We start from the raw sequence: 13,854 nt of genomic DNA, 5'->3' as shown, positions 1-13,854 counted from the left end.
GGCTGCCCGGGAGCGGCGTGGCGGTGGATGGCGAGCGGTGCGCTGCTCCACGGGCTGTGCTCGGGGCTGGGCTTTTCGGTGCTGCTTTAGCCTGCAAGGCGCTTGCGAATGGTCACTGGCACTGGAGGCAAGTGGCTGGGTCCCCATCTGGGGGATGAGTATCTGAAAGCGGCCGTGGGACCTGCCTGTTATTTACAAGGTTGTGCAGCCGGGTATGAGAGCGCAGCTGCGAAAGATGAAGAAGAAGAGCTCCGCTCGCTTGGTCTCCTTGTGACCATCGTCATCATGGTAGAGGGTGTTCTGGAAACTCAACAAGGCAGCTTGAGCACTGGGTCTAGGAGCACCAAGGAGTTAGTTACCTGTGATGCGTCTGAGCATCCTGCTTGGATGGCAAGGAGCTGGGAAGATCTAGTTTCCAGTTTGGGTCCAAACACCATAAGCTCAAGTTAAGATAATAGTAAAAAAAAAAAGATTTGCAGACTGTTCTCCTACTTTATGCCAGTTTATGCCAGTCTGTGATACTAAAAGCACTGTGACAAGTATTCCCTGACTTTCTAAATGATAATTCTGTTGATGATACTAAAAAGCAATACTTTCTATCCCGTAAAATACAGATTTGTGTAAAACAGACAAAGCCAAAAGGGACAGGACCCAGAGGAAAGAATTGCTGGGATATTGTTTCTAAGCTACATTCGTTTTGATTCTGCACAGTTGAGAGGTGGCATTTCTCTAGGGCATTTGAAGAAAGAGATGTTGTGTTCCTAGGGAACAGTGCGGGAAGAGACCTGTTTGGCCTACATCATGGTAGCATTAGTGAAATGAAGAGTTGTTACTGAATTTTATTCTTTATATACTTGTTTATATATACAGATGTGCACCAGAATCAAAGCTGAGTGAGGACAGTTAATGTCATCATATGTACAAAGCTGAATTTTCTTTCAAGGTTTGGTATAGATCAAACCATGCTAAAATAAATCCACGATGGGGACAAGTCAGTGATTTTAATGAAAATACATTAAATCTCAGTGAAAGCTTCAGGTGCTGAGTTTTTTCACATCTTTATAGTGGAGTGCTGCTGTGAAGCCTTACGTGGGAAGTTCCACAGAATCTAATAGTACGTAGGTGGGGGGTAGAAAGTTTAATCTTCAAACCACATAAATGCAGAGCAGTGTATGCTTGTAGTAGAAGTAACATCCTTCTTGAGCCTGCTTTCTCCACATTTGAATGACTGGAAACTATAATTAGTAGTAATTTTGTTTGTTCCAAAGATGAAAATCATTAGCATAAAAAAAAAAATCACAACCATACATACTAGCATTGTAATCTGGAGAACATTCTCCCTCGCTTTGAAAAGGCACCAGCTAGAGTCTGTAAGCAATCCAGTATACATCCGTGACCTTTAATGTGCAAAAGATTAAAGCATGTTTACACGAGGACAGAAAATGTTCATATTTTGAGAAGGGGCTTTATTCACATGCTGGTGGTAAACGATGCTGGTTGTTCATGTGCGATTCTGGCCTCGTCTGAACTGCAGTTGGGAAAACAAGTCCTTTTCAGCGGAGGATTCAAAATGGAACCAAAACCATAGGAGTGTCTGTGGATCCCAGCACTTCAGTCTGGTTCCTACATTCAAAGCCCATTTGAAAGAGGCTCTGGTTTCCTGAGAGTCTGGCCTGCTCCACCCACCACTCACAACAAGTCCTATAATAACAAATCTCTGTAAACATGCTAAAAGTGATTTTTTTTTTTTTTTTTGGAAAAAATTGTAAAATTGGGGCTCTAGGAATGTATCGGGATGAAAGTTTATTTGTGATAAACAATTTTTTAAAAGGTTGGGATTTGACAGTATCCACCTAAGCTTGTGTTTTAAAAGTAGGATCTATATCACAACTTGTTGCCATGGAAATGCCAGAAATATCCTTACTGAAAGCAGTTGGCATTCAGGAGTGCTTATGTGTGCCTGAGACAACAGGAACATGGACTGCTATAAAAGCAACAGGGGAAAAAAGGGTAAATAAAAATCCTACGGTCAATATTATTAATATTAGATATTCCTCTCTAAGCCAACCATTTCCAAAAGCAGGAGTGCTGTACAAAGTGCCATTTTCCATGTGCCTTTTACTTTTACCTTTACGTGCCAGGCTTTAATTAGCTGTCGTCTTCTCGGCATTTGCAAACCAGAAACCTCTGCCTTCAGCAGACTGCCCTCAGAGTTGTGCCCGGGTGAACAGGCTTTGGGAAGTTTGGGCAAAGCGGGTATCCTGCGCTGTTAGGTTGAAATTGTGATTTCACTTGGGCGTTGAAGATGTTTTCTGTCTCCTTTTAAAAAAAATGTGTTAGATGCGTTCCCTTGAGAGATACCTGTGGAGGTATCGCGAGTGGTATCCCAGGTTTTAGCTTGTTTCAAACTTGAGAGGTGCTGAATATCCTTATTTCTCAGTGGAGATTGACAGAAAATCAGTGAGCATTGGAACTAGCTCCTGCAAATGGAACTCCCGGATGAGTAAGTTCTGATGACTGCTTTCTGTATGACTCCATAATACCTGTTGTTGGCCACTATGAGAGATGAAATACTGGAAAGCCAGACAACTGCTCTGCTTCAGCAGCTCACTTCATGTGTTTTTTGTTCTGTGTTCACTGTGTGATCATCTGCTGACAGGTAAAGCTGCCACATAATTTTTAATATTAGAGGTTAACCCTTCTGAGAACTGATCCTCTGAGGGATGTTTTGAAACTTAAAATCCAAACAAAACCCATCGTTAAATAAGATTCCAGATAAAATCCTGCCCTAAGACAAAAGGTGAGAACACAAATGGGAAAGAGTATTTTCTGGTAGGCTCAAGCCTTTGCTGTAGTTTGGCAGACTCTTACATTGCATCTGGTGATAGGAATCTACAAGGTCTATGTATGTATAACATAGAGAGGGGAAGCAGAGAGCATCTATAAATATTAATATTCCTCTGAGTGCTTGTTTGTATGTAGACAGGCTCCCAGGGACATTGGCACACCTTGTAGGTGTCAAGCCCTGTATAATTTGCCTTGTTCCTTCTTTTGCTCCCCACTACAAAGCTATTAAAAGGAAAAAAAAAAAGTGCTTGCAGCTGAGGTCTGGTGCCTGGCTCAGTAACACAGGAGGCAGTGTTCAGCGGCAGCTCTGCACTGAGGAGACAAATATGCACATGTAACAGAGAACACCAGATTTCACTCAGGAAACCAACTTTCACTTTAAGCTTCCAAGCAGCTAGTGTAAATAACAGGCCACTTGGCTTTTGAAAAATGCAAGAAAGCTCTGGGCCGGCCCCTTCAAATTACAATAAGCAAATTAATTAAAAAAAAACAACCCTGGACTTGTCTACTTATGCAAATAAGTAACTCGATTTAAATCCCAGGGCAGCAAACGGATGTGAAGTCAAAACTGAACTTCTCCCCCTGCCCTCCCTTGTCCCGCACACGGCTATCTTTAGCTTTTCCTAGATGATGGTTTGTATAAGCCCGGCGTGGAATGCAGTTGCTGGGGTGATCTGTTATTCCCTAATTTCATGCTAATTGGCAAGGTCACATTTGGCTGACTGAATGGCTTTGAAGTTACTGCCTTGTTTAAAAACCAGCAGAGGGTGGGCCCTGGCAAAGCCGTGTGTGTCCCGTCCGGCTTGGGAAATCGCTGGAGCCCAGCGGGACCCGGTGTGGGTTTTCCTTTCTGCTTTTTGGAGGTGTGTGAAAAGGAATGTTTTAAAATCAAGGGTTAAGTCCTCTGAAGCTTAAATCCCGTGATCTTTTTCACCTGTGTTTTAACTCCTCTAGCTAATCAGTACTAATGGCAGTCCTGAAGGTCCCCACCTGGGGAGGTTGCCCACCCACCAGCTGGTTGCTGGAGCTGCCTGTGGCACGCGTGAGTCTGTCTGTAGGAGCTGGTTTGCTGTTTGTTTACAACATGGTAGCACCCAGAGCCCTTCTTCCATCCCCTGTCGCGGGAAGAGAAGAGGTGGGCTGGTGGGCTAGTAACTGGGTAAAGGCTGTGGAAAAAAGGGGAGAGTAAGTGCTGATGCTTGGAGGCAGTTTGGGTGGGATCCTCGGGGGCTTAGGGGTAGGACATCCCTACTGGTAAGACTTGGGGGATGAGGTGGAGTGGTGGAGTCAGTTTGCTGATGGTAAAGCTGCCTGAGAGCGTGAGGAGGTGCCCGTGTTGCCTGGGTGTGAAGCTCGCTTTCTTCTAACCTCCTTTCCAACAAGAAGGATCTTTTGGTACTGAATCAGAGGGTGATTCAGCGGTGAAACCTCGGGCTGGGAAGTGCCCCAGTGAGGGGAGGTGGGGGTGCGCTGTAACCGCCCGTGCAGGGGATGTCCCAGAAGCTGTGCTGAAGCTGCTGCGCTGCTCTCCGAGATGTCCCTCAGAAGAGCAGCGGAGAGGACAGCCCTTTGCCGGGGGATTTCAGTCTGTCATCTGGGATGTAATGTTCAGGGACAGACGAGCCCGTGAAGGTGGCACAACCGAGGATGCAAAGCTCTGCCTCTGGGGCTTTCACACAAAGCTTTCAAAGCTGCTTCGGTTCTTGAAAAACACCTTTGCTGGGTTGATCAGTCACGTAATAACTCTCTCGTCAGGGGGTGCAGTGGCCTCTCAGCTCGCTGGGGAGCCCAGCTGGTGGGCAGCGGGGCTGCTCCCAACCATCTCCAGTGTGGCAGCGGGCCAGCAGCGAGGTTTGCTGTCCTCAGCTCCTGCCACCCTAACCGAGCTCACCTCGGGGAGAAGCACGGCGGTTGCTGGGGCCGTCTGCCTGGAGCCATTCCTCTGCCCTGGGCTGCTCCGCTTGGCGTCTGCAGACGCAGAGAGAAAGGTGCGGGCCAGCCACCTCTCCCCGTCCCCTCCGCTCAAAGGCAGGATCCTGATGTTCTTTACAAAGCCCAACTCCCGGGGTGCTCGCCCGTGTGGCTGGGATGTTGGCTCGGGTCTGCCCCTTCCTCCAGTGGATTCCAAGCCCCAGCCCGCCTTAGCCAAGTTGGCCGGAGCCGGGTAGCCAGTCCCCTTCCTACTGAAGCAAAAAGCAGAATTTCTCCCGATTTTGGAGGCAGAGACGCTTATTTCCGGAGAGCAGCACTTGCTGCTTCACCCAACCGCCCCTTTCCCCTCCGGGGTGAGGTCGGAGCTTTGCGTGGAGCATCACCGGCGTTTCTATGGTGACAGACCCTGACAGGGCCACTGATGTGGGCAATAGCACTCGGGACAGTGATTTCATTGTACCTCCGGAGTTACCCAGGGCTGGCACTCGGTGGGGAGATCACCCCAAAGCCCTTAACCCCCCCAATCCCTGCGTCCTGACGAAGCCCTGCTGATGAGTCAGGGCCGGCAGCCTCCGCCTCTGGGCATCGCTGCCCGGCCCGGTTCCCCGGGTGCTCTTCAAACCAGCTGAGGTTTTCTTGTCTGCAGTCTTGCCCACATTCCCGTGCCGCTGCCTGCTTTATTGATAATTTGCCATGCGGGGGGAAACGAAATATTTTTGCTCTGCAGAAGGCTGTGGGTGTTGTCTGCTTGGCAAAGGGCGCCTGCCTCCCTCGCTGCCCGCCAGCGCCGGCGCAGCAATCCATGGCCGGTAAAGCGCGGCGGAGGAGTGCTCTGCCAGAGCCCCGGGGAAGGCAAGGGCATGTTGCAGCTTGTTGTTGTGCGTAAACGTTGTTATTAATATCTGTAACATGGATCCTCCTGGAGGGTGAATACAGAGGATGAATGTGCTCATTTAAACACAATATTTTAGGGGAGAAAGGGGAAGAAAACTTAGGTTATCCCAAATTTTTAATGGGCAGAAAGTGTGTGTGTGTATGCGGGATGAACACGCTCATTTAAACACAATATTTCAGGGGAAAAGAAAAAAAGAAAACTTAGGTTATCCCCAGTTTTGAATGGGCAGAAGATATGTGTATGGGATCAACGTGCTCCCGACTTTTAATGGGCAGAAAGTGTGTGTGTGGGATGAACGTGCTCGTTTAAACACAATATTTCAGGGGAAAAAAACCTCCAACTTAGGTTGTCCCCAATTTTTGATGGGCAGAAAGTGTGCGTGGGGTGTGTCTGTTATTTACAAGACTTTAAAAATTACACATGCACATACAAATAGGTCTTTGCTTTCCCCACATCCCTCAACTCTAATCTACACACACCACCGTTGCTGCTTGACACGTGTTGGGAGTTGTAATTTTTTTTAGCTGTTGTCTGTGTACCTGGCACAGATAATGCAGTTTAATGTGTACGGTGGGGGCAGCTCTCGCCGTAGGTGTGTCGAATGGGGAACCGAAACAGTTGCCCGCTCCTTGATGTGAAGCTGTTGACCCTGAAGAGCTTTTTTGGGATTACTGGTCACTGTACCGGTCCTGTAGCAAGTCCTGGCGTCAAGCCTCGCTGTGCTTGGTGCTAATTTTGCTCCCTTGCATCAGCTTAAATCAGAGTGATTCTTCCGAAAGCGGTGGGAGGGATGTTTTGTGTGACTGCGGAGGGGTGTGTTGCTCTGTTGAGTCCAAAGGAGCGATGAGTTTTATTCAAAGTGAATCATAGCATCAGTATCTGGGCTTGATGCGTCAGAGTTTGAGTGATGTGAATGACACGCTTTTCCTGTGAGTGCCAAAGCTCTGATATCTGAGATCAGCGATGCTAAAAATATGTTCGGCTCAAAATTCAGTTACTCGTTGCTGTTTTCCCCATCCCCAAAACAGCTGCGTGCTGGGATTAAAAGCCAGAGGGAACCTTAAGAAATCTGCAAGCTGGACTCCCCCAGTCGTCTCCCATCCCGTCACATAGATGTTCCGTGTGTTGGTTTGTTTGGTCGGCTGTCGATTTTTCCCACATGAAGTCTCGGCAATTCCTCAATTCCTCCTACATTCTTTCTTTTCATGGAGTTTTCTCCAGGTTGTGCAAAACATTGAGCACAAAAAGTAGTAGTCAAAAATCAGTGGAGGATTTTGCTTTAAGGAAAAAAATCTTTCTTTTTTTTTAAGGATTTGCTTAAACTAAGAAGTGTTTAAAACTGAAAAGGAGCAGAACCACCATGAAATTAAATCACAGTCTATCTGTGTGTAAAAGTTGTACTACTATCTTGTGCTACTTTTGCAGAAAGCACAATCAGCTCCTGTCTGGCTTTATGTACAATGTCATTTGCTCATGGGAAATGCCACCTCATGTAGTGCAGGAGTTAGAGAAGACGCTGGAACTGTTATTTAAATATTTAAAGGAAACCTTCTTCACCTATGACACATACTGATCTGTGCCCAAGGGTGAGTGGATAGTGCAAATTAATCTCAAACTGTGGAGCTGTTTCAGATATTTCCTGCTGGGTACACAGAAATCTTTAAAAACATATAAAAATCCTGATAGTATTTTAGACGCTTTTGTGTAAAGACAAGTATTATTCAGCTCCCAGGCAGGGGAAGCTACAGGAGCTGATGTACATCGAGGGGTCTGTCCTGGGGATACCTGGCATGACTCTGCTCTCTCAGGTGCCGCTGGCATTAAGCGCCCGATGGGGTGCTGGGACGAGATGAGAACTGGGCTCAGTGATGCTGGTGGGAATTCCGTATTGCCTAGAAGCATCCCTGTACTCTGCAACCTGGGGATTGTGTGCAAGATTAAGAATCTCTGAAAATTGAGGATTTTTTTGCACCAGGAGAGAGGGTTGCACTGAACACTTACCTGTTACTGTGTATTTTATAATCCTCTGGCCAAAATGTTCCTTGAGCTGAAATTGGAAAGTGATTGCCTGTAACCACGGGGCTGGGTCCTCTCTCTCTCTCCCTCCCTCCCTCTCTCTCTCTCTCTCTCTCCCTCCCTCCCTCCCTCCCTCCCTCTCTCTCTCTCTCTCTCTCTCTCTCTCTTTCCTAACAAATACTTGTGAATGTGTTTTCTGATCATCTGCTGCTTTCTCATGTGAAACCTGTCACCAAAACGTGTTGACCTGATACAGAGCCAAACAAATCAGCACACAGAACTGACTTTTTAATTGAAGAACTTGAGCTCAGCTTTAGTTTCATGAAGCCTTTTCTGGCTGGATTTGCTGTGTGAGAAAGGTTTTCTCCCTTCACCAAAAGCCGTTCCTCAACTTCTTGGTCTTTTATAGACCTATTTGGAAGTGGTTTTCTGATGTGATGGTCTCAGTCCAGCTCCTAGCTGCCAAAAGTCGACCAAAGTCATAACACCCCAATTGGCACTAAGGGGTTCACTTAGCAGAAGGAGGAGGAAGGCCAGCACTGAAACGGGCAGAGAGGCTGACGCGGCGCTGACCCTTCCAGGTGACCCCTCTAGCTCAGGGCTCAGGTACAGGGAGCCCGACTGGGCGGTGTGGAGGTGTCTGCAGTGCTTGTGTCCATGCTGCATCTGCTCTGAGCACTTGAGCTTCCCTGGCTGTTAATCCAGTACTTTTCACAAGCATTAATTGCAGTTAAAAAGAATTAAGCAAATATTTACCTACTATCAGATCACAACCAGCTTATAAATATGCATTTTTTTAATCCGTGATTGCTCAGCTTCTGTAATAATATTTATAGTCTTAAAGAGACCCTTCTTTTTCCAGAAGAACCGACTCCACATAAAACCAACAGCCCACCCTCTGGAGTTACATACGCTCATGATGTCTTGGACTGTGGCCTCAAGCCATGCCCCCTGCCTTTTCCTAGCCTTTCTGCAGATCCCATGGGCAGATATGGACAGCCAGATAGCATAGGGACAACACCTACACACCCTGCCAACGCTGCAGGGGCCTCTGCTCCGAGCCCTAGGATTGAAATTACTCCATATCATGAACTGATTCATTCAGGGGGTCCCTTCCGCAGCAGAGACACAGATGTTCTGTTGGTAGAACATCAGTCAAACTCAGCTACCACTAGCCCAAGGGTTACCCTGCCTGTCCCTGGCTTTGAGGGCTACAGAGAACCACTGTGTTTGAGCCCAGCTAGTAGCGGCTCCTCTGCAAGTTTCATTTCAGAGACAAATGTATCTCCTTGCACATCACCATGTGTTTCACCAAATAATGGTCCTAGTGATGACCTTTGTCCACAGTTTCAAAACATCCATACTCATTATTCTCCTAGAACCTCTCCAATAATGTCACCACGAACAAGCATCACGGAGGAAACCTGCTTGGGACGACATTCACCATCACCCTGTCCCAACTCAAGGTCTTCATCACCAGGTGCAAAACGGAGGTACTCTTGCACTGAGCTCTACAGTACTCAGCTGCCTTCCACTTCTCCACGACAGTCAAGGACCCCCTCTCCACAATCCTCTCCTCGCATCCCTTTGAGAGAAGACAACTCTTCAGTTACTTACACGCAGTTGCCCAGCGCTTCTCTTTCCATGGATGCTATGAACAGCCTTCCTACAGATCCTTCCTGTGGTGTTCCCACGAAAATTTGGAAAACCAGTCCTGATCCTTCGTCAATGCCTTCCCACAAAAACAGCATTCCATGTCACGTCTTTCAGACTGTTGACTTCCACGGGCCTTGCGAGCAGGAGGACAGGAGAAACTCAGCCCCAGAATCAATTTTGTTGGTACCTCCATCCTGGACAAAGCAACTGGTGCCTGCAATACCAATCTGCAGGTATGTAATGCTTCTCATGGTTGTGTGTTTTCTCATGGCACGATGCCCTCTGTCATGCATAGTGATCCCTAGGTGGTGTTTCCTTGGGCAGATCCTGCTGCAGACCCGAGCTACATGCTCAGGGGCAGCACGGGCAGCACCATTATGATTCCAAGAGTTGAAAAAATCTTGGAAAGAAACGTCATCAAAGTGGTTAATTGATAGCACAGCATACGACAAATTCAATTTTCCAAATTATTTGTCCAAAAGCAGATTGCAAGCAGCCTTTGACAAAGGCTAAACACTCTTGTTCCATCCTGCAGCTTTTAAAGAAAGTGGTTGGTTTGCTTTTCTAAATTCAGGGAATGTCTCGCTTACAAATTTCCATCAAGAATGAAAATACTTTAAATATTTCCTGATTCAAAATAGAACACGCTGCTCCAAGTCAGACCGAGCATTCGGTCAACCCCAAGTGACTTATTGTTGGTTGTTAATTTGTTAATTGTCATTTAACCCAAATCTCAGTTGTTGGCGCTACCCCCACCAACTCCCTCCATTGTCTGGCGCTGGCACAGGCAGGTCTGGACCCTGAGCGGTGCACATCTGCCAGTGTGGAGGTTGCCAAACGCGTGACTCCACTTGCAGTTACCGCTGGTGCCCCGTCAGGGGATGGCCCCTGCCATCCCGCTCGGCAGCAAGGTTGTCCTCACGCTGACGTTATCCCGTGCTGCTCCTGACCTGCTAAACACAAATTGCGAGTGGTAGAACATGGGCTGGGACTTTCCGTGGCTTGTTAGATTGGTCCTGGCAGCAGTTTGTACTAACAAAGTAAGAGTTGTTTACAAGTCCTGTGCGAGCTCTAGTTGTACATTTCGATGTGTTAATCTCGTGTTATAAAGCCTCGTGTATTTTGATAACAGGAAAACTAGTATCAGGTAAGAATATTTAGCATTTTATTTGTGTGCGTTCTAATATTTATGGGAATCATAAATGTTATAAATTTATGCCACTGGTAAGTAATGGTAAATGGAGCTAATATTTCACAATATATGTTCTGTGATCAAAGTTTAAGAAGCACAGCAAAAGCTATATAAAAGAGGGGGATCTCTGAAAAAATATGATTGCTACAGATACATCTGTTTAAGAAATAGGAATATTCTATTCTCTTCTGCAAGGACATGGGCCTACAGAAATTACTGTGTTTGTCCTGAAGTTCAGCAAAGTTTGTAATCAAACATGAGCAGGACAGCATATTCTTGTTGATGTTAATAGCAGACTCCAAAACGTTTTGGTGAGAGCAGCCCTGGTGGGGCATTTGGAGGAAGAAAGGACCAGGGCTTTGAGAAATCAAGTGCTAAAGAGTTTCAGCTGGTGTGATCTCTCTCTCTGCCTAGTTTGCCCGTCCAGTCGCTCCCGCCCCTCGAGTGCCCCCCCCCCAGCCAGTCTGGCTCCTACGAGCTGCGGATCGAGGTACAGCCGAAGCCCCACCACCGGGCGCACTACGAGACGGAGGGGAGCCGAGGGGCTGTCAAGGCGCCGACCGGAGGCCACCCCGTCGTCCAGGTAAGGGACTGGAGAACAACTCTGTAGAGGAAAAGTCGGGGGTGAGTTCATTTTTGAAAGTCTTGCTGGTGGCTGACCCTGCAAGAGGGGAGCATGTGAACCTGGGTGTGCTTATAGATGTGCATAAAGCAGCTGAAGTTGAAGCTGTGGCGAAGTCCTGGATGTTAGGAAAGTTGGTTTGGATTAGCTTGTGAAAGGTCAGAAACCTAGGGAAACATTTGCCACCTTTTCTGGGCTATATGTTAACCTCCTGTGACCCAACTCTGTCATAAGCTGCCCAGCTGTCCTGAATCCCAGCTGAGCCCATTTTGTCTTGAGAACCGACTCTTCTGTGTAAACGAGGGCTTTTTGTGAGGTTCAAAATGTACAGACATCAAGCCTGGCTTTCAAACTCAGTGTAGCTCAGTGACCTCCCAAACTGAGATTTGAAATAACTAGCAGATCGCGTTAGATCTGCAGTACCGTGTCCTCCTGCCAGCGGTGAGTGAGGGTGTTGGCGCTGTGCCCCCCCCGGTCCCCGCAGAGAGAGCCCATGCGGCAGAGTTGCTGCCTGTGTTTCTGGCTGTATCCAGCCTCGGCTCCTCTCCCGAAGAGCCAGACTGTACATGACCCCTACACGTTCACTTGAGGTTTAAAGAAAGGCAAAGCAACCTTCATTAACCTCGATGGGAGTTGGATTAGGAAGGTGTGGACGTTAAACTGGAGTTTCCCCAGAGTTAACAGCTGCCTTTTGCTAGGAATGTCTTTCATGCATTTGCTTTTTCCTTTATCCTTATTTTTTCTTTTTTTTTTTCTGTCCTCTGGCTACCTGGTAGAACTTCTAATTTTAAGCCCATTAAAGTTTAGGTCAGAGAATTTCACCCACGTTGTAATTCAGGTGCTCAGTACCTCCGTTTCAATCTAGTGCCTGGTTGATATGTAACCTGCTGATGCCGTGTCCCACCTTGCCTGCAGTTCTGCTTGTCATCTGTGGTACCACTGCCTTCTGTTGTCCTGGGTGTACACCACCGCAGGGAAACCTGTACTAGTGGTAGTAGCCGTGTGATAAGGAGGCAGCAGGGCAAGATAATTACGGAGCTAAAAAGTTTCGCCTATATTAAGCTGTAAATACAGCATTAAAAAGGGTGAATGAGTTTAGGCAGGAGCTCCCTCATGATTTGGGCCGATGTCACTACAGAAACATAATTTTATATCTCTTTTGAAGTATCATTTATATTGCCCTAAAGAGTCCAGCGCTGGTCCTAGCTACATTTGTGAGAAGGGAAGCTACCCTGCTGAAACCAGTGAACAGGACCCAAGCCGCCAGTGATGGAGGGAGCAAAATTTGGCCCTTTGCTGGCCAGAGGGGTGGATGAGCTGAACCATTATTCTGTTGTGGAGGGTGAAGGGCTTCTCCTTTACTTTTCAAAGGGTAAGGTAAAATAACGGCTGAGTAGCTGCACTGGAGCCATTGGGGGCCACATTAATCTTCTCACTCATTTCCTCCTCATCTCAGCCAGGCGTTTGGTCAGGGTTGTGAGGTGTTGGGGCGATGTTGCTGGTAATGAGCTACGGCAACTGCACGGAGCAGCCACGGCGGCAGCTTTCATGAGGCAAAGTTGGGGTCCGTCCTACAGGTGTTCCTCTTATACTCAGGAGTTGTTATGGCAAGCACGGACCAGGAAAATATTAAAGTTTATGCTTAATTTTAAGCATGTGATCGATACCACTAATTTCACTGGGTTGGTTTGTGCTTAACTTCAGACATATGTTAGATATTCCCCTGCAGGCTCGCCCGCTTTTAAAATCAAGCCATAAATTATCGAATCAATGAATTTGTTTACTTTGCTTGAGCTGGACTTACATGTATGGACTGGATATTTGAGTAAAGGGTGCAGGATAATAATAAATGGCAATCACATTTGACATACCTTAATATCTGCAATCTTTTTAGTTGATGGATCTGACAAACTCATAGCCCGCTGTGGTGTGTTTGAAGCTACATGGATGTATGAACTACATGGCCAATCAGCACTTGCTCTTTTCTCAGTTTGCTTACAAATATAGTATCATTTACCTTCCCAAGATATTCCTATCAACCGGATGTTTATTGCAGCAAAGGAGTTTCTCATGACATGGGGAAATATAAGTGCTTTGTTTCCTTCCTGTAATCAATATCAATCAAAGAGGGATTTGTATTTTCTGTTGGAGACAGGAACTGATATTCCTTGTTTTATCATAATTTGCCATCAAGCTTAAGGATCTTAAACTATAAATTCATAGATCCATGTTAGTTTCCCAAGCAGATGTGCCTTTGCACAGCTGTGCCTGCATATGGGGAAAATATGGACAGTTTCTTTATGAAGGTTTATTATAAACCTGGGAGTGTTTGTTGGATTTGTGTTCGCTTTAACATAACAAGGTTCATATGGGTGCAGAGCAATGAGATAGTTGCACCTGTATGGTTTATGACATCTGAAACTCGGGAAGGCCAGTAAAATCCAAAGCTTTCATTTATGACATTTATTTGGCTTCAAGGTTGTTTTTTTTTTTCTTTTTCCCCTCAGTGAATTTTAACTTTCGTGTTCTTGTCAGATGCAAACGGTACAGAAATGGAGAAAATGAAACAGGAGAGATTTTTAAAAGGTAGATGCTGTGTTGAGGAAAGTTTGCATGAGTTAAAGGCAGCTGGTTGTAAGGAAATTAAATTAGTTTTCAACAAGTGCTATCTGTGTTCGGCCCCGGAGCAGGAAT

General features: G+C 46.5%; 1 protein-coding gene across 1 annotated transcript in view; it reads left to right on the top strand.

Annotated features, from left to right (window-relative positions):
- Positions 1-9,358: 9,358 nt before the first annotated feature.
- Positions 9,359-13,854, top strand: part of NFATC2 (nuclear factor of activated T-cells, cytoplasmic, calcineurin-dependent 2) — a 50,443-nt gene continuing 45,947 nt past the window's right edge. Inside the window, exons 1-2 of the mRNA XM_009893492.1 lie at positions 9,359-9,579; positions 10,953-11,121. Coding sequence (XP_009891794.1) covers positions 9,419-9,579; positions 10,953-11,121 — 330 coding nt within the window. The 5' untranslated portion in view covers positions 9,359-9,418. The remainder of the gene's footprint in view (positions 9,580-10,952; positions 11,122-13,854) is intronic.

Source organism: Charadrius vociferus, unplaced genomic scaffold, assembly GCF_000708025.1.
Source record: "Charadrius vociferus isolate BGI_N301 unplaced genomic scaffold, ASM70802v2 scaffold259, whole genome shotgun sequence".
Classification (NCBI taxonomy): Eukaryota; Metazoa; Chordata; class Aves; order Charadriiformes; family Charadriidae; genus Charadrius; species Charadrius vociferus.
Note: the sequence above shows the minus strand (reverse complement) of the source record. Positions and strands in the feature narration are given on the sequence as shown.